Source organism: Branchiostoma floridae, chromosome 4 (genome assembly GCF_000003815.2).
Source record: "Branchiostoma floridae strain S238N-H82 chromosome 4, Bfl_VNyyK, whole genome shotgun sequence".
Classification (NCBI taxonomy): Eukaryota; Metazoa; Chordata; class Leptocardii; order Amphioxiformes; family Branchiostomatidae; genus Branchiostoma; species Branchiostoma floridae.
This window is the reverse complement of record NC_049982.1, coordinates 23,374,498-23,392,717: the sequence shown is the minus strand read 5'-3', so window position 1 is coordinate 23,392,717 and position 18,220 is coordinate 23,374,498. Positions and strand designations below refer to the sequence as shown.

The window sequence follows — 18,220 nt, the reverse complement described above, 5'->3', positions numbered from 1 at the left end:
TAGAAGGTGCTGCCACCATTGGTAATTACTCCATTTAGTGTAGTTCTATTCAATAACGGTGGTGGTAAGGAGAAGGGAGGAAAGTGTAAGAAGGAGTACGTTGTAACCTCCGATACCATACCTTCGATCAAATTTTTTCAATTTGCCCACTTCGGTACTTTCTCCCGGCTCCCCATCTTCTATTTTCTTTGCAATTCAAGAATTATTTTAACACTTTCGGTATCATTTACGGGAAATCCAATTAACCGAGAATGAGTCTATTTATATGTTCCAAAAGTTGGAGCAGGTGTGGAGGCAAGGCGGCGTGTGGTGTTCCTGGTCAACAAGGTGCCTCTGGTGGAACAGCAGTACAATGCGTTCCGGGAATACCTGAGTCCCAAGTGAGTTCGACTAGCCTATGATAGACAAAGCCAATTTTTACTGCCATCCATCGTTGTCCAGACATGTACTTAACAATTTGTGTGCTTGTAAGGCGATTGCGCTTTTGGTGGTATCGTAGACGATCGTTTAATTTCTCTCTCTTTCAAGTTTTCTTTTGTTTTATCCAGGTACGACATTTTGCCCCTTAGTGGAGAAACTACAGCCGACATTCCGGTTGGGGAGACTCTCCCCGATTACGACGTCATCATCCTGACAGCCCAGGTGTTGGAGAACGCTCTGAGGGACGAGCTAATCACGCTGGACACGTTCTCCATGCTGATCTTTGACGAGTATCACCACTGCCAGAAGAACGATCCGTGCAACGCCATCATGACCAGGTACATCAAGCAGAAGGTGGAGAGGAAGAGCAGCATCAGTCTGCCACAGGTGAGTATTATAACTAGAGATGGTAGACTTTACAATACAAATCCAGTAGTAGCACTGAGGATGTTTGACAACAGTCATTACCTATGTATTACATATATTCAAGAAGTCACATTTGAAACAAATACTACATCCTCAAACATGCAATAATGTTCACTGATAAACATTTCTCCATATACAAGACATATGCGCGCTTACATGACTCATAGTATCAACAATTGAAATAGTCCATTGCAAGTACTATTTTCAATTTGGTAGATCATCGGCCTGACTGCCTCTCTGGGTGTGGGGAAGGCGAAGGGTCAGAAGGAAGCCGTGGAACATATCCTGAGGGCGTGCGCCAACCTGGACGCAGAGTGGATTTCTCAGGTTGTGGAGCACAAAGAGGAGCTGCAGAAATACAACCAGAAACCTGACGAAGGTAGAGATATCTCTTATGTCATGTGTACCATTCCACTGTCGATTCAATTTGTAGCTTCTACTGTAACAGTGTAATCTGTCATTTCTGTAGCTGACAATGCTGGAAGGTACTTCACCATCACTTTTATTTTGCAGAAGTGAAGCCTGTAAGTGGACGAAGTGAAGACCCGTTTGCAGATATGATAAACATGATCATGGAGGACATTGAGAAGACTCTGGCTATAGAAGGTGAGATAGACTCGCTTTCTGCCTTTGCAATGGCTATCAATAGAATTGATACTGTTATTTTCTTTCAAAGACCTTGAAATAGATTCCAGGCATTTATGTAAAAAAAAGACGAAATATGACATAGATATAGATAGTTAAATTCTATATACATATAGGATTATTGGATACATAACAAAGGAGCAGTGATCCTTTTCTTTGGGGATTCGTTGACCATTCTTGGCGTGTTCTTGATTGCTGATTGTTGTATGATGGCGTGGTCCACAATTATATTTCTCTTTTTTCCACAGCATCGAAGCATTTGACAACAGCAGACCTGAAGCCACCCAGCCAAAGAGAGAAACAGGCGTATGAACAGTGGGTGGTGACCCTAGCTAGGAAGGGTGCAACACTCAGGGATAAGAAAGTCAGCCGAGCCATCCACGCCGCTACAACACACCTCAGAGTAAGTTTTGCCATTTGAATTTTATAGAATCATTGCATTGAACCAGCAAATAAGCAAACGTGGCAGTAGTTTTCGCATTTTCATTGTAGACATCTATTACAGAAACTTACAATAAGAAAATGTTAATAAAAAAAAGATAAGATATTGACCCTGGACTTTCAATTGTAACTGGCCAAATAGACAACGATTTGAATTTCCGTACAGACATACTCTTGACCCCTCTCAAATCTTACGTACATCAAATATAAAGAAAACTAAACGTACTGTACGTTATAATCACTGCAGAAGTACTTTGATGCCCTCGCCATCAACGCTGACGCCCGGACCAAAGATGCTCTGCAGTACCTTGAGAAATTCGTGACTGGTCTGCAAAAAGAAGGCTTTGACGGCACCGATGTAGATCTGGTGAAGCACTTCACAGGTACGTTATGCCACATTTGTGGTTTTGTGTAAACAAATCAATGATAATTCTATTACAAATATGAAAAATAGTATTGTAGACTTAGAAGACACCATGCATTTGATAAAATACATTTTCATCTTTCCAGTGTAAGTCAGCTGCAGTGATTTGTCGAGGAGAGGAACTAAGTCGAGCCAAGCTTCTCAAGTATGCATCAAATGATGTCCTCGACAACGATTTGCAAAATATGCCCAATTGTCATTCAAATCTGACGGGTACTTGTATTATCATTGACAGAGGCAAAAGAGAGGCTTCAGGAATGTGCCGCAGATCCGAAGTACTCCAACCCGAAGCTGGACCAGCTGAAGTACATGATCCTCCAGGCGTACGCAGAGACGCCAGACTCCCGCTGCCTGCTGTTCTGTAAGACCCGAGCTCTCACCATCGCCCTGCTCACTTGGATGCAGGAGGACCAGGCCCTCCGTAAGCTCAACCCGGGAAGACTCGTAGGCGCTGGAGCCAGTGAGAGCACAGGAGGTGATAACTCTTCGAATACATGCATTAATTTCAGCTGCATGTGCTGTTAATCTCTTCACATGACTAGCCACATGACACTGAGTATGTCGATGAGGTTCCGCGTTCACATTTTTTCTATTTCAGGATATGTGCTCTATCCATTTCAGACATTTGTCGGAAGGTAAAGCTAAACATTATGAATTCTGTTTGAGGATCAAAATCACATCGACTTCTTGTAAGGTAGACTCTACGGGCAACAATCCTTACGTTACACAGTATTAAAACCCTAACCCTAACCCTAACCCCAACCCCTAACCCCAACCCCAACCCAAACCCCTAACCCAAACCACAAATCCTAACCCCTAACCCTAACCAAAACCCTAACCCCAACTCCAAACCCAACACCAACACCAAACCCTAACCCTTACATAACCAGGGTTAAATTATATGTTGGGCGTGTTGGTATACTATTGAAGATCTGTAAGCTGGGTGCCATTTATTTGGCGTATTGTTCAAAAGTTGCCATGTACCTATTCAATCAAAGGGAAAAAGTGTAAATCAATCTTCTTCACAGACAAGGAATGCATTCCTCTCTTGTAAGCCAGTCTGTCAGAAATTACAGAAGTGACGTGTGTGTGTGGAGGTTATACTTTTCCATCATAGTTGAGCTCGAGGCTTGAGCACATGATACCTAGCTGTTCATTGCAGGCATGACCCAAAACCAGCAGGTGGAGCTGCTGGAGCTGTTCACGACTGGAGGCCACAAGATTGTCATCTCCACATCTGTGGCAGAGGAAGGCATAGACATCGCCAAGTGCAACTTCGTGTTCCGCTATGACTATGTGGGCAACGAGATAGGCAAGGTGCAGACCAGAGGTAATTTCACATAGCCACATGTTCATACACAAACATTTTTCCAACATCAAAACAATGACAAACGACTGCTATAAACAATAGACTAGTAAACATTTGTATCATTGATCAGAATATCGATGTATTTTCGAACGAAATAACATAAAACTGATAATCACGTCTATTTTCCTTTGTACAGGACGTGGCCGTGCTGAGGGCAGCAAGTCCGTGCTGATCGCTGGACGGGAAGGTGGAAATGTCCTGAAGGAAAAGGTAACAACATTTAGCTTGAATTATCAACCGTCTTTCTTTAAGCTATAAACATACTGCAACGACTAAAAAACATAACTTGAAAGTTCATCTGTGTTGCCAGAAGTAATTTTAAATAGTTTAACTGTAATATCCAACAAAAAAATTGGACTCACCTAAATTTTTCTCAGTAATTGGATCATAGGATGCAGGGAGTCTAAAAACATGCTGCAATTGTCTACAAGAGTTACGTTTACTTCTTTGATGATGTTTTGTCTGGGAAAGAATGTGTAAAAGTAGTGCAAAAATTAATCTAAGCTGAGCATTATGATATGAGGAGTTGGAAGTGATATTTCACAAGAATACTAGTAGATGATTTAGCTCTGAATACTCCCGTAACGTTAACCATCTTTCGCCTTTTCTGCAATTCCAATATACCCAATTTTTTATTTCCAGTTGAACACCATTCGAGAGAAGCTGATGGAGAAGGCCATGCTGCAGGTGTGGCACATGCAGAGGGAGAAACATGAAGACTTCATGAAGCAGGTCCGACGTCTGCAGGAAGAGTCCAAGAAGGAGAGAGATCTGGCGCAGGCGCTAAAAGAAATGCAGAGGAAAACCAAGTAGGTGACACAGTATAGTTATCATCTTTACTAGAAGACTAATTTCTGCTTTTGCTTCTATTGAGTATTTCCACTGTTTCAAATTTTCATTGACGATGATTTCTTTGCGTAGATTTTAACTATACACATGTCCACAGCACGTGTCACAGTCAGTGAAGTACCCAAACATTTTGGCAACTGTGTATTATGGATAGCAGTACAGATACATAGAGTAACCTGTAGAATTCGATTTCTTTTCGATACAGGGAAATCCGTGGAAAGGGGATGAAGCTGCTGTGTGTGAAGTGCAAGGAGTTTGCCTGCAATGTTAGCGACTTCCGCCGGATCAAGGAGAATCACCACGTGGTGGTGGACAAAACTTTTCCCCAGCGGATCAACATCAAACCCCACCCACCCAAGAAGATTGACGACTGGGAAATGAACGGAAAAGTATACTGCAGGTAAGAGTCATTACCAGGTACGATGAATATTAGAGTATCAAACTGTGCGAAGAGCAGCAGACTTCTTACACTACCCCCCATAAAAAAAACTATTACAGAACTATTCAAACTATGTGTCGAGCAGTAACAAGGCAATCAGAGATATCAGACTTCCAATCCTTACCCTTACTGCTTTGCTACCTTTCCTGTATCACAAAGAAAACACAGCCCCACAACTTTATCCTCGGGGAGCAGATAGCATACTAGACATACTAGCATACAATTTTGATTAACCACATATAGCCACAGTCTCCAACTGTCTGACAGCAATTGTGCCTCTCAGGAAGTCTTACATGCTGCATCTTAACAATTCTCAATAAGTCCGTACCGTCGAACGAAGGCCCCCTTCCACACCTATCTGAGATAGACGGATAGACACCCGCGAAACAATACTCCACCTCGTTGTTGTGAATGAATAACGTGTTGTACTTATTCCTTCACAGGAACTGCAGACAAGACTGGGGAATACAGATGGTGTACAGCTTTCCCACCCTGAAGATCGAGTCTTTCGTCCTGGAGAAACCGGACGGATCGAGGCTGACCTGCCGGAAGTGGAAAAACGCACCCTTTGACGTCGAGGACATCACCCCTGACGACATTTCCGGGATGCTGGGGACGCCGGAAGAGGAGGAGGAAGATGAGCCAATGTTCGACTGATACATTATCTCTTCAGCAACGTTACCCCTGCCGTCTGCATTCCCCAATTTTAATCTGTAAAGTCAAGTTATTTCAGATGCATAACTCTGAATGAAGATAAGTAAGGTGATATGTAAGATGTTTGTATGATAATAGTGTATTGCCTTTGCTGCAAGCTTTTACTGCGTTTACTGCTGATTGTGAGTCTGTCGTTTTAGAAGTATTTTCCGACGGTATTGTGGTATGTGGTAACTGATTGTGGTATTATATATGTAAATTAAATATCGTAAATTTAGGCTGTTTCATAGATATATACGAATATGTTATGTATAATTGAAAGGCACTAACATTGCTGCTGGAACAATGTAGGCAAGCCGCTTATTATATGAATGCGATATTTCACGCACTTAATAAAATCTTAAATGTTGATATTTCCAGAGTAGCTTCGTTTAATGGCTTTTGTGGCATGATGAGTGGATATACATGTACAGGGAACTTACAAATATGTCACAACTTTATTGGAATGAAAGATTACTATTGATTAAAAAACGTTCGTTCACTGCTATCCAGAAGAATGAATGAAACATTAGAAATGTGTAGAAACGAAACAGGTATGACACGCCTTGCATCCCCAATATATCATAAGGAGATCAGTGTTGACATACCTACCTCAAATAAACAAGGATTATCATGAAGAATGCTTTTGGTAGACATGAATGTGTTTATCATTTTATTTTTATTATGTTACTATTGGCTACATCATACCGACAATTTATCACATATCACATCCTTGGCCATAGTGCCGAGTTGTGCACCCTTTGTCCTTTTCGAGCAGAACTTTTTCGAGATATTAAATAAATGTTTACGAGTACCTGTTATCGGGAGGGAGACTAAAAGCTAAGTTTCAGAACGAATCTCAATTGTTCTCCATATTTTGGCTTTATTTAGTCTAACAATTAAATCCGAAGGGCAAGTAGAAGCCTCAAGTATTAGTCTAATAACCTGAATTGACGATACACTTTCAAGAAGTACTCACAAAACCGCACAAGTTCATTCAAAGCACACCGGGCAGCCTACTAACCTATCCTCACCCATTTTCCTTCAAAATGGAATGATCCGGATAGGGGGTCAAGGCTGGCGTCAGAAGGATCATGTCAACACGAGAATATGTCATAAGAACGAGACAGGCCTCGTCAATATATAAAATTACATGGGCATCACCATTATACAGTACATATGAATATCGGTGAATATTAGTATATTGATACGTGTTGGCTGATATCGGGAAATGCCGGATGAAGTAGTCGTAAATGTGATATCATCACGAGTACGCGGCTGTTTACACCGCGCGCCAATACCCACCTACCTGTCGTGACGTCAACCCGGAAGCAAGTAAACTGTCATGGCGACTTCTCTCGGTCAGTACGAATTGTTAGTTTCTAACTTGTCGACACGACAGGGTTCTTATTGTGTTTGGCGGGCATAGGTGTGGTTCAATTGGTCATTAAGTCTTTAGGGTGTTTGAGAAGTCCCTAGTGTCTGTTGGAAAACCGACAGCAGTTGTGTTCATGTCGTCGAAGCGACGGTTTCGGGTGCAGCTCACCGAAACTAATTTGCTTTGTCGTAAAACTTTGTGACCTTTGTAACTTGTAATAGCCAAGACCTAGCCTTCATGGTAGGGCAGGTACTCACCGGTGATCCGTAAAACCCCATGAAATCCCAGTTGTGAAATTTGAAATCGTAGCCTGAACCGACAGGTGGCAAATGGAGTCCAAGCACCGGGATATTCTGCAGAGAAGACTTCCTGATATCAGACGAGATTTGAGGGTGAAGTACGTAATCCCCCAATTGATCGAACGATGCATTCTGCTTCCGCCCATGGGAATGGACATCTATAGTAAGGAAACACAGGGAGAGCGAGTGGATGAACTTATCTGCCTTTTGAAGACCCGAGGCCGGACTGCATTCCCCGTGTTTTGTAAAGTACTGCAGGAGACCTATCCCCATCTGGCAGACTTGCTGCAAGAAGAAGGTGACGCAAGTAAGTCATCTTGATTTGTATACGATTCTGCCTGTACAATCATATGATTGCGATTGATTGCATTATATGGGAACAGAGACGAAAGGAGGTCAATTTATTTACAGATTAACTAACCTGAAAGTCACAATTATTCTTGTTTTATCAGTCGAACTTCTGTGTTTGACTAGATCTATGATAATTTTACATACTTGTCGTTGTTGTGACCTGTACCTTGCTAAAAAGGAACAAGAAAGGTCTTTTTACAGAGATTGATACACCGACAGAATGTCTATATACAAACCAGGTCGCCATGCCAATGACGAGGTAAAACAATTATTTACGTTTAACTACACCAGTGGGGGTCAAAGTTCAGGGATGGTGCATTTTTCGTGTCAGGTGTTGTGTTTGCTTAATACAATCTGAATATGTTAACCCAAGCATTATTTATCGTACACCGTGAAGAAAATTGGAAGAAATGCGCGGCATGGTATATAATGCAAAAAAATATCACCCTTGTAGGATGTCCAGATAATGTTCTGAGGCATGGTTCAGGAAATGATAAAGACTTTACATCAAGCACAAGGAGTACACATGGTTTCATGAGGCCTGGCGGCGATTCGCAAAACCATCGATTAAACCAGAGAATGAGCGTGGGCCGAACGACGTAGATTATCAAGTGTTTATGGCCGGTGGCTAGACCTTACGTCTGGGGGAAAAGGCAGGATATTAATGTTACTTGGAACTACTCAACTTTTCACATTTCCATGTCAGACATGGCATTACTTACTATCTCAAGTAGTGTTAACATTAGCAGGCTGACCATGTCAGGGCCCATGTCAAGCTTAAGACACTGTAAGGTATTTCGTGACACCGCAAAACAAAGATGGCGAACGAAGAAAAACATGGCCGCGGGCAGTGCTAAAGTACGTCTGTTTTTGGCAACGCCTCTAGAGCTAGCCTAACAGTATGGTATATGTCCGATTGACAATAAAACATGGAATTTACATGAATTTTTCCGCGCCTGCGTACTAACATCGTCCGTTTGGAGGGGTTTCAACTCGGGAAAGGATTAACGGATAGTCATGATACTTGGAATGCAGATAGCTTTGAAGATGCCTTACATAATCGAATACTAATCACGCATATCAGGGGCTAATTTGCATAATCAATGAGGGCAGTTTATGAATCCACTGCATTTCATGATGGTACACTCATACATATGAGACATGTAACTGAAAAAGAGAGAAATATCTGTAGACATAAATTGTATGTGTTGGGTCGCGCAATCGACAGGGTTTTTGATTCATAATTCAGGGGTTCTTGGTTCGAATCCCTTGATGTGCTACCGATCTCGTGCTCTTTCCACACCTCACTCAGGTGAAAATGAGTACCTAGTGTCGGTTATTAGGGCCTCCCCTCGGATAGGACGTTAAATTGGGGTATCGTGTTTGAGGACAGCCACGCGTATGGCCACTTTATTAAATGTGGACAGTCGTATTGACGTCATAGCGACGAAAAATGAATGAGAAATCGTCACAATATCACAGTGTAAAATAAGAACAATCTCAATCTTGTTACATTTGGCAGCTACAGTAAGTTAAATTATCAGACATAAATGATGCAAATAACGTCCATTTACATAATCTATGAGAAAATAGCTTTCTTTGCTAAGACTTCGACAATCACCATACATGTAGACAGGCGAATGGATAGAAAACTACAACAACAATCAAAACAACAAAACCGTCGCCATGACAATAATTTCTATTGCCACACTTATTTGTCCTTGTAAGTTTATCCCTTTCATGATGACTGATTATCATGTTTTGTTTTGTTTGCTTTAACCCTATTCAGACAGGGTGGGGGGAATGTTACTGAAACTCATCCAGTAGATTTCTAGCGAGGGAACGCCCTCAAAGTCTATTCTTTCACATGCAAAATGTCCAATTACCGCTGATCTGGTGGCACCCCTTGGATAAGAATTCAGATTTTCACACTAATTTGGCAAATGTGTCCGAATAAGCCGAGAGAGGTGTCACTGACTTTGTCTCAAATTGAATTAGTTACCTTTGCCAGAATGGCTAAGGTTATGTTTAGGTAGGCTTGTATGTACGTCTTTCTGTCTGTCTGTAAACAGTATAACTCGAGAATTCGATGGATACTGGTGATATTTGGTAGGTGGGTAGGGGTCGGGAAAACGAAGGTCAAGTTTGATAATGGACCTCCTAGCGGCTTGCTAAGGTACTGCAGCAGAACCTCAATTTTTGATATCTCATGTTTTGGAGATGCTATGGTCATGATTTTTGAGTGGTAGATAGCCCTTAGGGCAGAGAGTAAGTGCTGTGAGTTTGAGCCCCCTAGCAACTTTTGGAACTGCAGGCGTCGGTTTTCTTTCAATCTTCGGGCGAGAATAACTCGAGAACGTGTTGACGGATCATCATGATTTTTGGTATGTAGATAGAATGAGTGATGACTAACATAATGAAATACTAATTATTCCAATCAACAGCTAATTTGCATAATTAATGAGGAAAGTTTATGAATCCACTGCATTCTATGATAGAGCTTGCAAACTTGTCGCATATGTGGCTGAGAAAGAGAGAAATGATGATAGTTATCAATTATGCAAATGAAGACCTCAAATATGAACGTATTGAGGGATCGTCATGATATTTGGTTTGTAGATAGCGTAAGTGAAAACGTACTTAACGAGATATAAATCAACAGCTAATTTGTGTAATTAATGAAAAAGTTAATAAATCCACTGCTGGACTTTCAAAGTAGTCACGTATATAACTGAGAAAGAGGGATACAATTTGATATTAATTATGTAAATTGGGATCTAATTTGCATGATTAATGGCGAAATTTTATAGACCAACTCCAGGCATATGGAATAAAATGAGTAACACATTTATATAAATCAAACATCATTCTACATAACAAACCTAGGTTATTTGGCAAAGATATGTGTTCGTGGAGCTCTAGTAATCAATAATTTATCAATCATAAATCTCAGGTCAGCCTAATAAGCTTTGTTCCCGCTCCAGCCACTATACCATCTACAAGTACAAGTCGTAGTCAAAGTAGGACCTTGCCAGCATGCTCAGCAATGCAAACATCCACCAGAAAAGGTACTATTCTTTAAATATCTATCGTTTCCCAATGGTGACATTTTCGTTAAATCAACTACCATACATGTTTATTGCTTTGAACACCATTGACAAAAGAACTGGATAATTACATGTATGAGAGCTAAAAATAACCTCAGTGACCATAAAAGGTTCATTTTTCTCCCTACACCACTCCCTCTTTCCATCTATCCCTGTCTGCCACTCCAAGCCTCCCTCCCCACGCCTCCCTCACTTAGGCCACAGCAAGTACATTTTATGGATGACATCCTATGCAGAGTGCCAAAATAATTGGATAGCGCGAAAGAAAATCATGATGGTAAAAAAAATGGATAAATTTTCAAAATAGACAGCATAAATGTCGTAACAAGATTTGAAGTGACAAAACGTGGCATCACAACTAACAAGGCATTCATTCCTGTAACAAAGAAGTGAAAAAGTTACACTAGAGTGGTACACTGGTATCACTTGCCAAGCTGGCAACTACCTTCATGGCTTCCATATTGGTGGCAACTATTGGTGGCAACTATCCAACAAGTTTCACTTCAGCTACTATAGTCATGGCTACCTCCCTAGTGTCACTTCTACAAGTATGATTATTAGGCTACAACACACCATGTTTGCCTATTTTGGTCTATATGACCATCCCCGTAGAGGAAATGAGCGCGCTGGTTTCATCCGTTAATTTTCTTGCTGTGGCCTTTCTACTCATTTAGTGTGGTAATATTTGGTGTATTACTCTCCTCTGGACAGGACCTATCCTGTTCATCATCCACGCTGGTGAGGACAAGAAGCCATTTGTCCGACCACTTCACAAAGCTCTCCGGGGTCAAAACCTATCTGATGAGGAGATCTTCTTTGATGAGGTGTCAATTAGCACAGGAGAAAACATTTCAGAGAAAATCATGTCCACGCTTGCAAGTGAGATTTTGAAGCTGGTTACTATTGTTATAAGTAATCACCTGCTGGATAAGTACTGGCCTAGACTAGAGTATGAAAAGTCTTTGTTTCATCAGAAGAAATTCTACCCAATTTGGCTGGATCAGAACACAGACAACTTTGAAGCCTTCAGCAGAAAGGTCGGGAGCCGGTTCCCCTTGTTGAAGAAGACCCTCGCTCACCGTATCCAGTATGACAACATTGCAGAAGACATCACAGATGTTGCCATCGAAATCGTGCAGTTACTGTCAGATCAGTGCCATCCAGGTGAGTAAGACAATTTTACATTCGTTATTTTTTCTCTTTAGTACTTAGATCAAAGAACAATGTCTACATATCTATTAGGAAAAGGTAAGTCAATTGACTTACATGTAAAGAGTCATCTTGATAAATTTACCTTATTTTAGGATAACACATGCAATTGTTCAGACTTTGCTGTCAGCTCAGTGCCATTCAGGTCAGTAAAGCAGACTGTTTTAGCTATTAGTAACCTTCATCATTATTCCCGTGTAGGAATTACATCAAAGTACAATGTTGAGGTAAAACATTTACTATCAAAGTAAGCTACCAAGCGAGCAAATGGTAGTGGGCAACCTCAAGCTAACCGTATACACTCACGGCACATCTTCAGAAAAGACGCTGTAACCTCATAGTTCCCACGTAGAACTCTGTTCAAGCCCAACTTCAGACTAGTTTCGCCTTGTGTGGCTTCTTCAATAGTCAGAACCACAGCAAAAATCAAGCTAGTGCACTTAGTTATGACTTAGTTATGACTTCACCTATTGTAACAGTTGTAGAATAATCACACAATTACATGCAAACAAATAAGAGAAATTTCGCACCTTCTGGCAAACCATGGCGATATGGCCATAGTAATTACATCTGTAATGAAAAGAAGGGGAAACAGGTAAACTCTGTTCCGCATTTGCAAGAAGAATAAGCTGTTACCTATCGGTCAGTGATTAGTAAAATGATTTTAAAAATGTTTCAATTTCAGACAATGTGACCCAGGAAATGTCCACACCACCGCAGCAACGAAGTGCTCAGAAAGGTCGTCAGCTGATGGCAAAACTGGACGTAGGCAAGCACCAAGCTGCTGAACAGGCTGCTGAAAGCGACAGTGTGGCAATTCAAGTGAGGTATCTGTCAGAAAAAAGAGAATCATTGCAGGATCAACCACAGAAAAACAATGAGCAAAGGGGGAATGAATGGAAAGAAAGGCAAGAATCTGTAGAAAACATTGAAGAGGAGGAACGGTTTGCTATAATTGAATCACGAATCCTCAGGCTTGAAAACAGGATGGCCCTTGTAGAGGACACAAAGAAATCAGCAGGTAAGTCTGTTATTTCTGTTTGATGTTAATAAAGCATTAACAATGCACGAATGGAAATTCATCTGCATAATTCAATTTGGATAAAGGCTGTTAACAATCATGATCAGGAAATGTCGGGAGCGACCCAATCTCGGCTCAGAGAATAGCTAAATGCGTATATACGGCACTCTGAATAGCTTTTGCGACATGATACTTAGGATACTTTATTCAGCCCATTAGCTATCAGATATAATTTGTAAGTAGCTTATATTCCTAAAGTTGGGTTTTATTAAAATGACACTGTATCAAAATAGTTTTTCCCTTGCCGGCCCCGACACGAGCATTGTATCAGATTTTGATACTCTAGCTTAGGTAAGGCCAGTTTTTTTTTACTGATCATTGGGTACAATATTAACTTTTTCTTTGAGATATGAATCATTCGTAATTAACTAGTAAGTAACTAGTAAAGAACATCACATGTTTCCCATGTGTCTTTTTCAGATGATGAAAGCATGGACGCCAACAGTAATCCTTGGAACAACAGCATAGCAGCAAGTAAGTGAAATTTACTGTTTACCATGACTTTTCGTGGGGACATCTTCCCATAGGAAAGCATTTATGGTTCAGGCAAGCCACGTGAACGGGAAAACAAAATACTAAATTTCGGTACTGTACAAATAGTATGCTTCATTCGGTTATAGATGACTTTGTAAAGAAAGAAACCTTACAGACTGATCAAATAGAAATTACTTCTAGGAACTAACCGAGGAAAAGTAAAATATATGCAAGAGATGTCCTGTTGTAGACTGACATTATGACAGGATCATTCAAGATTCAAATTCAAGACGTTTTTTTTAAATGTTTATCCATTTCTATTTTTTCAACAGGCACAGTCGGCACAGACACCACGTCAGATCACATTCAGACCGGGGACGAGCTGGGAAAGGCCCTTCTGGAGGCGTTCGCCCCGCTACTGAAGGAGACCGTCATTCCTGGCAACATCGTCGTCCATCTGATGGGCTACTTTCACAACGGTAAGATTTTCTGTATGAGTCTGAGTAGTTCAACAAATTTTGCCCGCACGCCAAGCCTATTATTTTAATGGATTATGGACAATGCTTTTATCATATAAGTAGATTCGATGCTGGGATCTAGAACATATAATAAAAAGGTTCGAATCTAATCTATGCCTTACGAATGAAAATCACGTTTTAAACCCAATTCAGCCTTCATAAGGATAATATATTCATGCAAGCACTGATATGTATATCTCCAAAATTAATGTATCGCGATAAAGACTTTTAAATCAAAACAAACATCATTATCGGATAGAGATGTGAAAGGTGACTTTTGTAAAAAGCCTAGCATTTCGCTAGATCATTTACGAAAACGTTAGTTTCACCAGCTTTGAAAAACAATGGTATGGACTATATTGATGCATTGAAGATGTATGCAATCCATTGTGTTGAAAATATGAATAGAAAAGCATGCCAAGAACTGCATTCATCAAGTAATATCTAGATACTAGTACTAGTGCTCAAGTTAATAATGCTTCTCAACCAAAGCAGGAAAACAAAGACAATTTATTCTCTATAAGCTATACTGCCTTTTTGCTGTTGTTTAGGTTTGGGGATTGTCAGAACCATCATTGCTGACGAGAGAAACAAGGGACCAGCTGAGGGAATGCAGACACTTCTGGTGAAACTACAGACGTGCGAGCAGCCGGGATGGTTTCAGGCATTTCTAAATTCCCTGGACAACTCAGGTAAACGCTATGGTTTCTATTAGTAAATGCAAGCAAAGGCCAATTGGGAACGTTTATTTCAAGTGATTCTTATGCCTGACAAATTACCCTGAAGGTTTTGTACTCAACAGGCTACAGTCATATAAAGACTATCATGGAGGGCCGAGAGACAACCAAGAATTTCACTCCCCTCAAGCGCCTCCTACAGCTGTGGGCACCGCAATTGCAGGTGGCCGTTGCTATGGAGATGTTGCCACACCTTCCCTGTCTGTCAGATCAGGACAAGGTAGGAAGACTAGCGTTTACACAGCATCGAATTTTCTTGTTGACATGTTTGTATTCAGTACATGCAGATGTAGCTAGTAACAGTAATGCATTTATTCTAGTCAAAAGTACTTTCACTTTTGTCCCTATATTTCACTTTCACATATACTTCACAGTTATGGAGCTACATATGTCTACATGCAGATTTTACGGACGGAATGATCAACGTGATCGTTGTTTTGTCCCAGTGTTGCAAAATTATTCAGTAAATTTTTCAAATGAAAGAAAAGTTAAGTTGTGCTTGATTTCAAAGTGTGTTTCTTTATAGGAACAAGTCGAAACAGAAAACCGTTTCTATGGCAACTCCCGTGCCCTAATCACTCTCATCGACCGTGTGACTCGATGCGGACCCGGTTGGTACACACAGTTCCTGGAAGGGCTGAGGAGGAGCAAGCACGACGGCCTTGCTGATGAGCTGGAAGACATAAAGACAGGTAAGGGATTTTCAAAAGCTGAGCACTAGGGAGATTTTGGTCCTTAATGTTCCTGTTTATCAGGTGTATTGAACTCCCCCTTTTGCCAATTAGCACAATACATCGCACTGTTAGTCATACGAGCTTGTAACGCTGCAGTACATATTGCCTGATCACAGAATGCGCTAAAGCGAACAAAGACTGCACCGCCGGAGTTTCAAGGGCCTGATTTGTATTCAACATGAAAGAAAGAGATTGCTGCAGACACCATTGGACTAGTACAATCCCATTAGAATAAGGGCACAATGACTATAATTCCCAAATATATTGAATTTTCTTAGTGGCACAAAGCCCCGTAAAGTTGGATTTGAAATGATTACAGCCTGTCAACATGTCAAATAGAACTTATCATTGATTTACATGAACAGAAGAGGAGGTTCTCCCGGGCATCTATCCTGGCGACAAGGATGACAGAGAGAAGGACGACGAACATAAAGATGGCGACGAATCAGACTCTACAGGCTGTATGAAAATTCACAATAACCCATTCACTTATTTTCCATTTCACTTATTGATATTACTCTAGCTCCACTTAGAGGTTTAACTGAAATCCTGCTAAGATGGACATTGGACTAGCATCGTATGAACGAAATCAGCAAGTGCTATTATTGCATGGCCGCCGCGTCCACAAACACTGTAAAAAGAAAATGAAAGGAAATTGTTCAAACTAGAAAGGCCGACATTTGCTTGAGAGCAAATACAGTATATTTCAGCCATCTCCCTCCCCAGGTTGTTGACCCCTGTGGCCATTGGAAAATGACATGAAAAATCCTCAAATGTATCATTTTTAAGCGGTTCATGTCCGAAATTATATATGAGTCATTTGAATAAATATCTAGAGCACCCCTTTACCGAATTTCAGGTCATTTGGATGTAAAACGAGGGTACAGGAGCCAAAAATGTCCTATTTTTGTCAAAAGATGGCAAAAAAATCGCAAAATTTGCATTTTGTTGTACTGTATGCCAAAGTCGTTATTGAATCCATGTGCACATATGTGAAGGGCACTCCTATACCAAATTTCAGGTTATTTGATTGTAAAACGAGCATACAGGAGCCCAAAATGTCCCTTTTCTGTCAAAAAATCGCGAAATTAAGAATTTTGTTGTATCTTATGCCAAAACTGTTATTGAATCTATGTAGGCATGTAATCAAGGCACCTCTGTACAAAATTTCAAGTCATTCGGCTGTAATACCAGGGTACAGGGGGCCAAAACATACATAAAAATTGCCAAAAAAACCAATAAAATCATTTTAACGAAAAATATGAAAACATGGAAAAAAACGCCTAATGGTATTGACCCACTCTACCCTTGTACCAAATTTCAGGTCATTTGGTCCAGGAACGACGAAGATGATTCGATTTGAAGATTTGACAGGAGAAAAAAACATTACGAATACAATATATTTCACCATTCCTATGGTATGGCTGAAATATAATTAGTTGAAAAATAGAAATTGCATGGAATACATGTTAAAAAACAATGCACGCTTAGCTAGCACCAATTTCAATTGCGCCGTCATTTGATTCAGACAGCATGGACTTTGTCGCTTTAATCTTCCAAAAGTATGTTGAACAAATTTTGCTTCTGTTAATCTGATTTGATACATTGATATGATATTTGTTTGATCAATGGCACTACAGCTGCAGACTCAGAAGACGATACAACAGTCGCGGAGGCGCTGACATCAATTGGTCTGGACGCCCTACGAGAAGAAACCGGGTTTGAAGAGGTTGCTGAGAAGCAAGAGGAAGAAGGTGAAATGAAAGCAAAGTGTAAAGTCAATAGATGCCTCTCTTTTGTAAAAGAATTTTCATTTTTCTGACTTTACTGTTTGATGACTATAATTTAACGATTACGAACACAGAACCTTGTCATATCATTACAGCACCTTTGCTCAATGTTGCTTTTTGAAAACTTTACCAATAGTAAAATATCAAGCTGTCTGACAAGCACCGACGACTACAGGAAAACAATAGACGACATTTTTGCTTTGAATTCTTTCTTTCACTTAAAATTCAGTTTAACGGGCCAATAACGTTGAAGTTATAATTGACTAACAAAATCCATTCGGCGGAAAGATTAATAAAACTTTTTTTGCAGTCATGTTTTGTAGTTTATCGTAACTGTTGCTTATTTTACGTCTCATTTTCAAATTTCACATCTAAACTTAACTTGCAAACACAAACATACAACTGTAAAGTCGGATTCGATGATAGTGGGAACGTCAACATCACAAATATAATGTCCGAGCATGATAATAGGGGAGATGTGGAAAGTGACTTCATATGTCTGTGTCAACAGCTTTGATCACACACAAGTTGGTTTAAAATTTGATTTAACTGCGACATAAAATAAGAGAAAGTTGACCTGTTGTTTCCTGAAAATTTTACTCTCAAACAGATGCTGCTGACGTATTGCCAGGAACAGACGGCACAGACACCAAGTCAGAGCCCATCCCGGCCACGGACGAGCTGGGAAAGGCCCTTCTGGAGGCGTTCGCCCCGCTACTAAAGGCCCCCTCTCACTTGACGTGCGGCACGCTTGCGGCATTGCTGCGTTCGTTCACTGCGTCACTGTTTTGTTATTTTCTTCGATTTTTTATGATTCGGATATTGCGCAATACGTA

The 18,220-nt window shown here is 40.6% G+C and overlaps 3 protein-coding genes across 3 annotated transcripts in view; all 3 read left to right on the top strand.

Moving 5' to 3' along the window:
• LOC118413655 (antiviral innate immune response receptor RIG-I-like) overlaps positions 1 to 6,080 on the top strand; it is a 13,930-nt gene extending 7,850 nt beyond the window's left edge. Inside the window, exons 12-24 of the mRNA XM_035817183.1 lie at positions 4 to 21; positions 278 to 380; positions 549 to 807; positions 1,063 to 1,225; positions 1,360 to 1,452; positions 1,740 to 1,894; positions 2,180 to 2,315; positions 2,592 to 2,831; positions 3,519 to 3,686; positions 3,862 to 3,935; positions 4,368 to 4,534; positions 4,780 to 4,974; positions 5,457 to 6,080. Coding sequence (XP_035673076.1) covers positions 4 to 21; positions 278 to 380; positions 549 to 807; positions 1,063 to 1,225; positions 1,360 to 1,452; positions 1,740 to 1,894; positions 2,180 to 2,315; positions 2,592 to 2,831; positions 3,519 to 3,686; positions 3,862 to 3,935; positions 4,368 to 4,534; positions 4,780 to 4,974; positions 5,457 to 5,670 — 1,985 coding nt within the window. The 3' untranslated portion in view covers positions 5,671 to 6,080. The remainder of the gene's footprint in view (positions 1 to 3; positions 22 to 277; positions 381 to 548; positions 808 to 1,062; positions 1,226 to 1,359; positions 1,453 to 1,739; positions 1,895 to 2,179; positions 2,316 to 2,591; positions 2,832 to 3,518; positions 3,687 to 3,861; positions 3,936 to 4,367; positions 4,535 to 4,779; positions 4,975 to 5,456) is intronic.
• A 1,312-nt stretch (positions 6,081 to 7,392) lies between these two features.
• Positions 7,393 to 12,013, top strand: LOC118413654. The gene is made up of 3 exons (XM_035817182.1): positions 7,393 to 7,690; positions 10,719 to 10,802; positions 11,553 to 12,013. The coding sequence occupies exons 1-3, from the start codon at positions 7,414 to 7,416 to the stop codon at positions 12,011 to 12,013; spliced, it is 822 nt and encodes a 273-aa protein (XP_035673075.1). The 5' UTR covers positions 7,393 to 7,413.
• Positions 12,014 to 12,730: 717 nt separating this feature from the next.
• The window catches only part of LOC118413653, a 5,715-nt gene continuing 225 nt past the window's right edge, over positions 12,731 to 18,220 (top strand). The window contains exons 1-9 of the mRNA XM_035817181.1: positions 12,731 to 13,071; positions 13,552 to 13,605; positions 13,938 to 14,084; positions 14,675 to 14,815; positions 14,926 to 15,080; positions 15,387 to 15,552; positions 15,960 to 16,055; positions 17,235 to 17,348; positions 17,995 to 18,107. Of these exons, the coding sequence (XP_035673074.1) occupies positions 12,753 to 13,071; positions 13,552 to 13,605; positions 13,938 to 14,084; positions 14,675 to 14,815; positions 14,926 to 15,080; positions 15,387 to 15,552; positions 15,960 to 16,055; positions 17,235 to 17,348; positions 17,995 to 18,107 (1,305 nt within the window). The 5' untranslated portion in view covers positions 12,731 to 12,752. The remainder of the gene's footprint in view (positions 13,072 to 13,551; positions 13,606 to 13,937; positions 14,085 to 14,674; positions 14,816 to 14,925; positions 15,081 to 15,386; positions 15,553 to 15,959; positions 16,056 to 17,234; positions 17,349 to 17,994; positions 18,108 to 18,220) is intronic.

Bases quoted from the DNA above. Each gene is read 5' to 3' on its own strand.
- LOC118413654 (XM_035817182.1), top strand. From the start codon at position 7,414: ATGGAGTCCAAGCACCGGGATATTCTGCAGAGAAGACTTCCTGATATC. The intron at 7,691-10,718 runs GTAAGTCATCTT...TTCCCGCTCCAG, and splicing joins GCAAGAAGAAGGTGACGCAA to CCACTATACCATCTACAAGT. The intron at 10,803-11,552 runs GTACTATTCTTT...TCCTCTGGACAG, and splicing joins GCAAACATCCACCAGAAAAG to GACCTATCCTGTTCATCATC.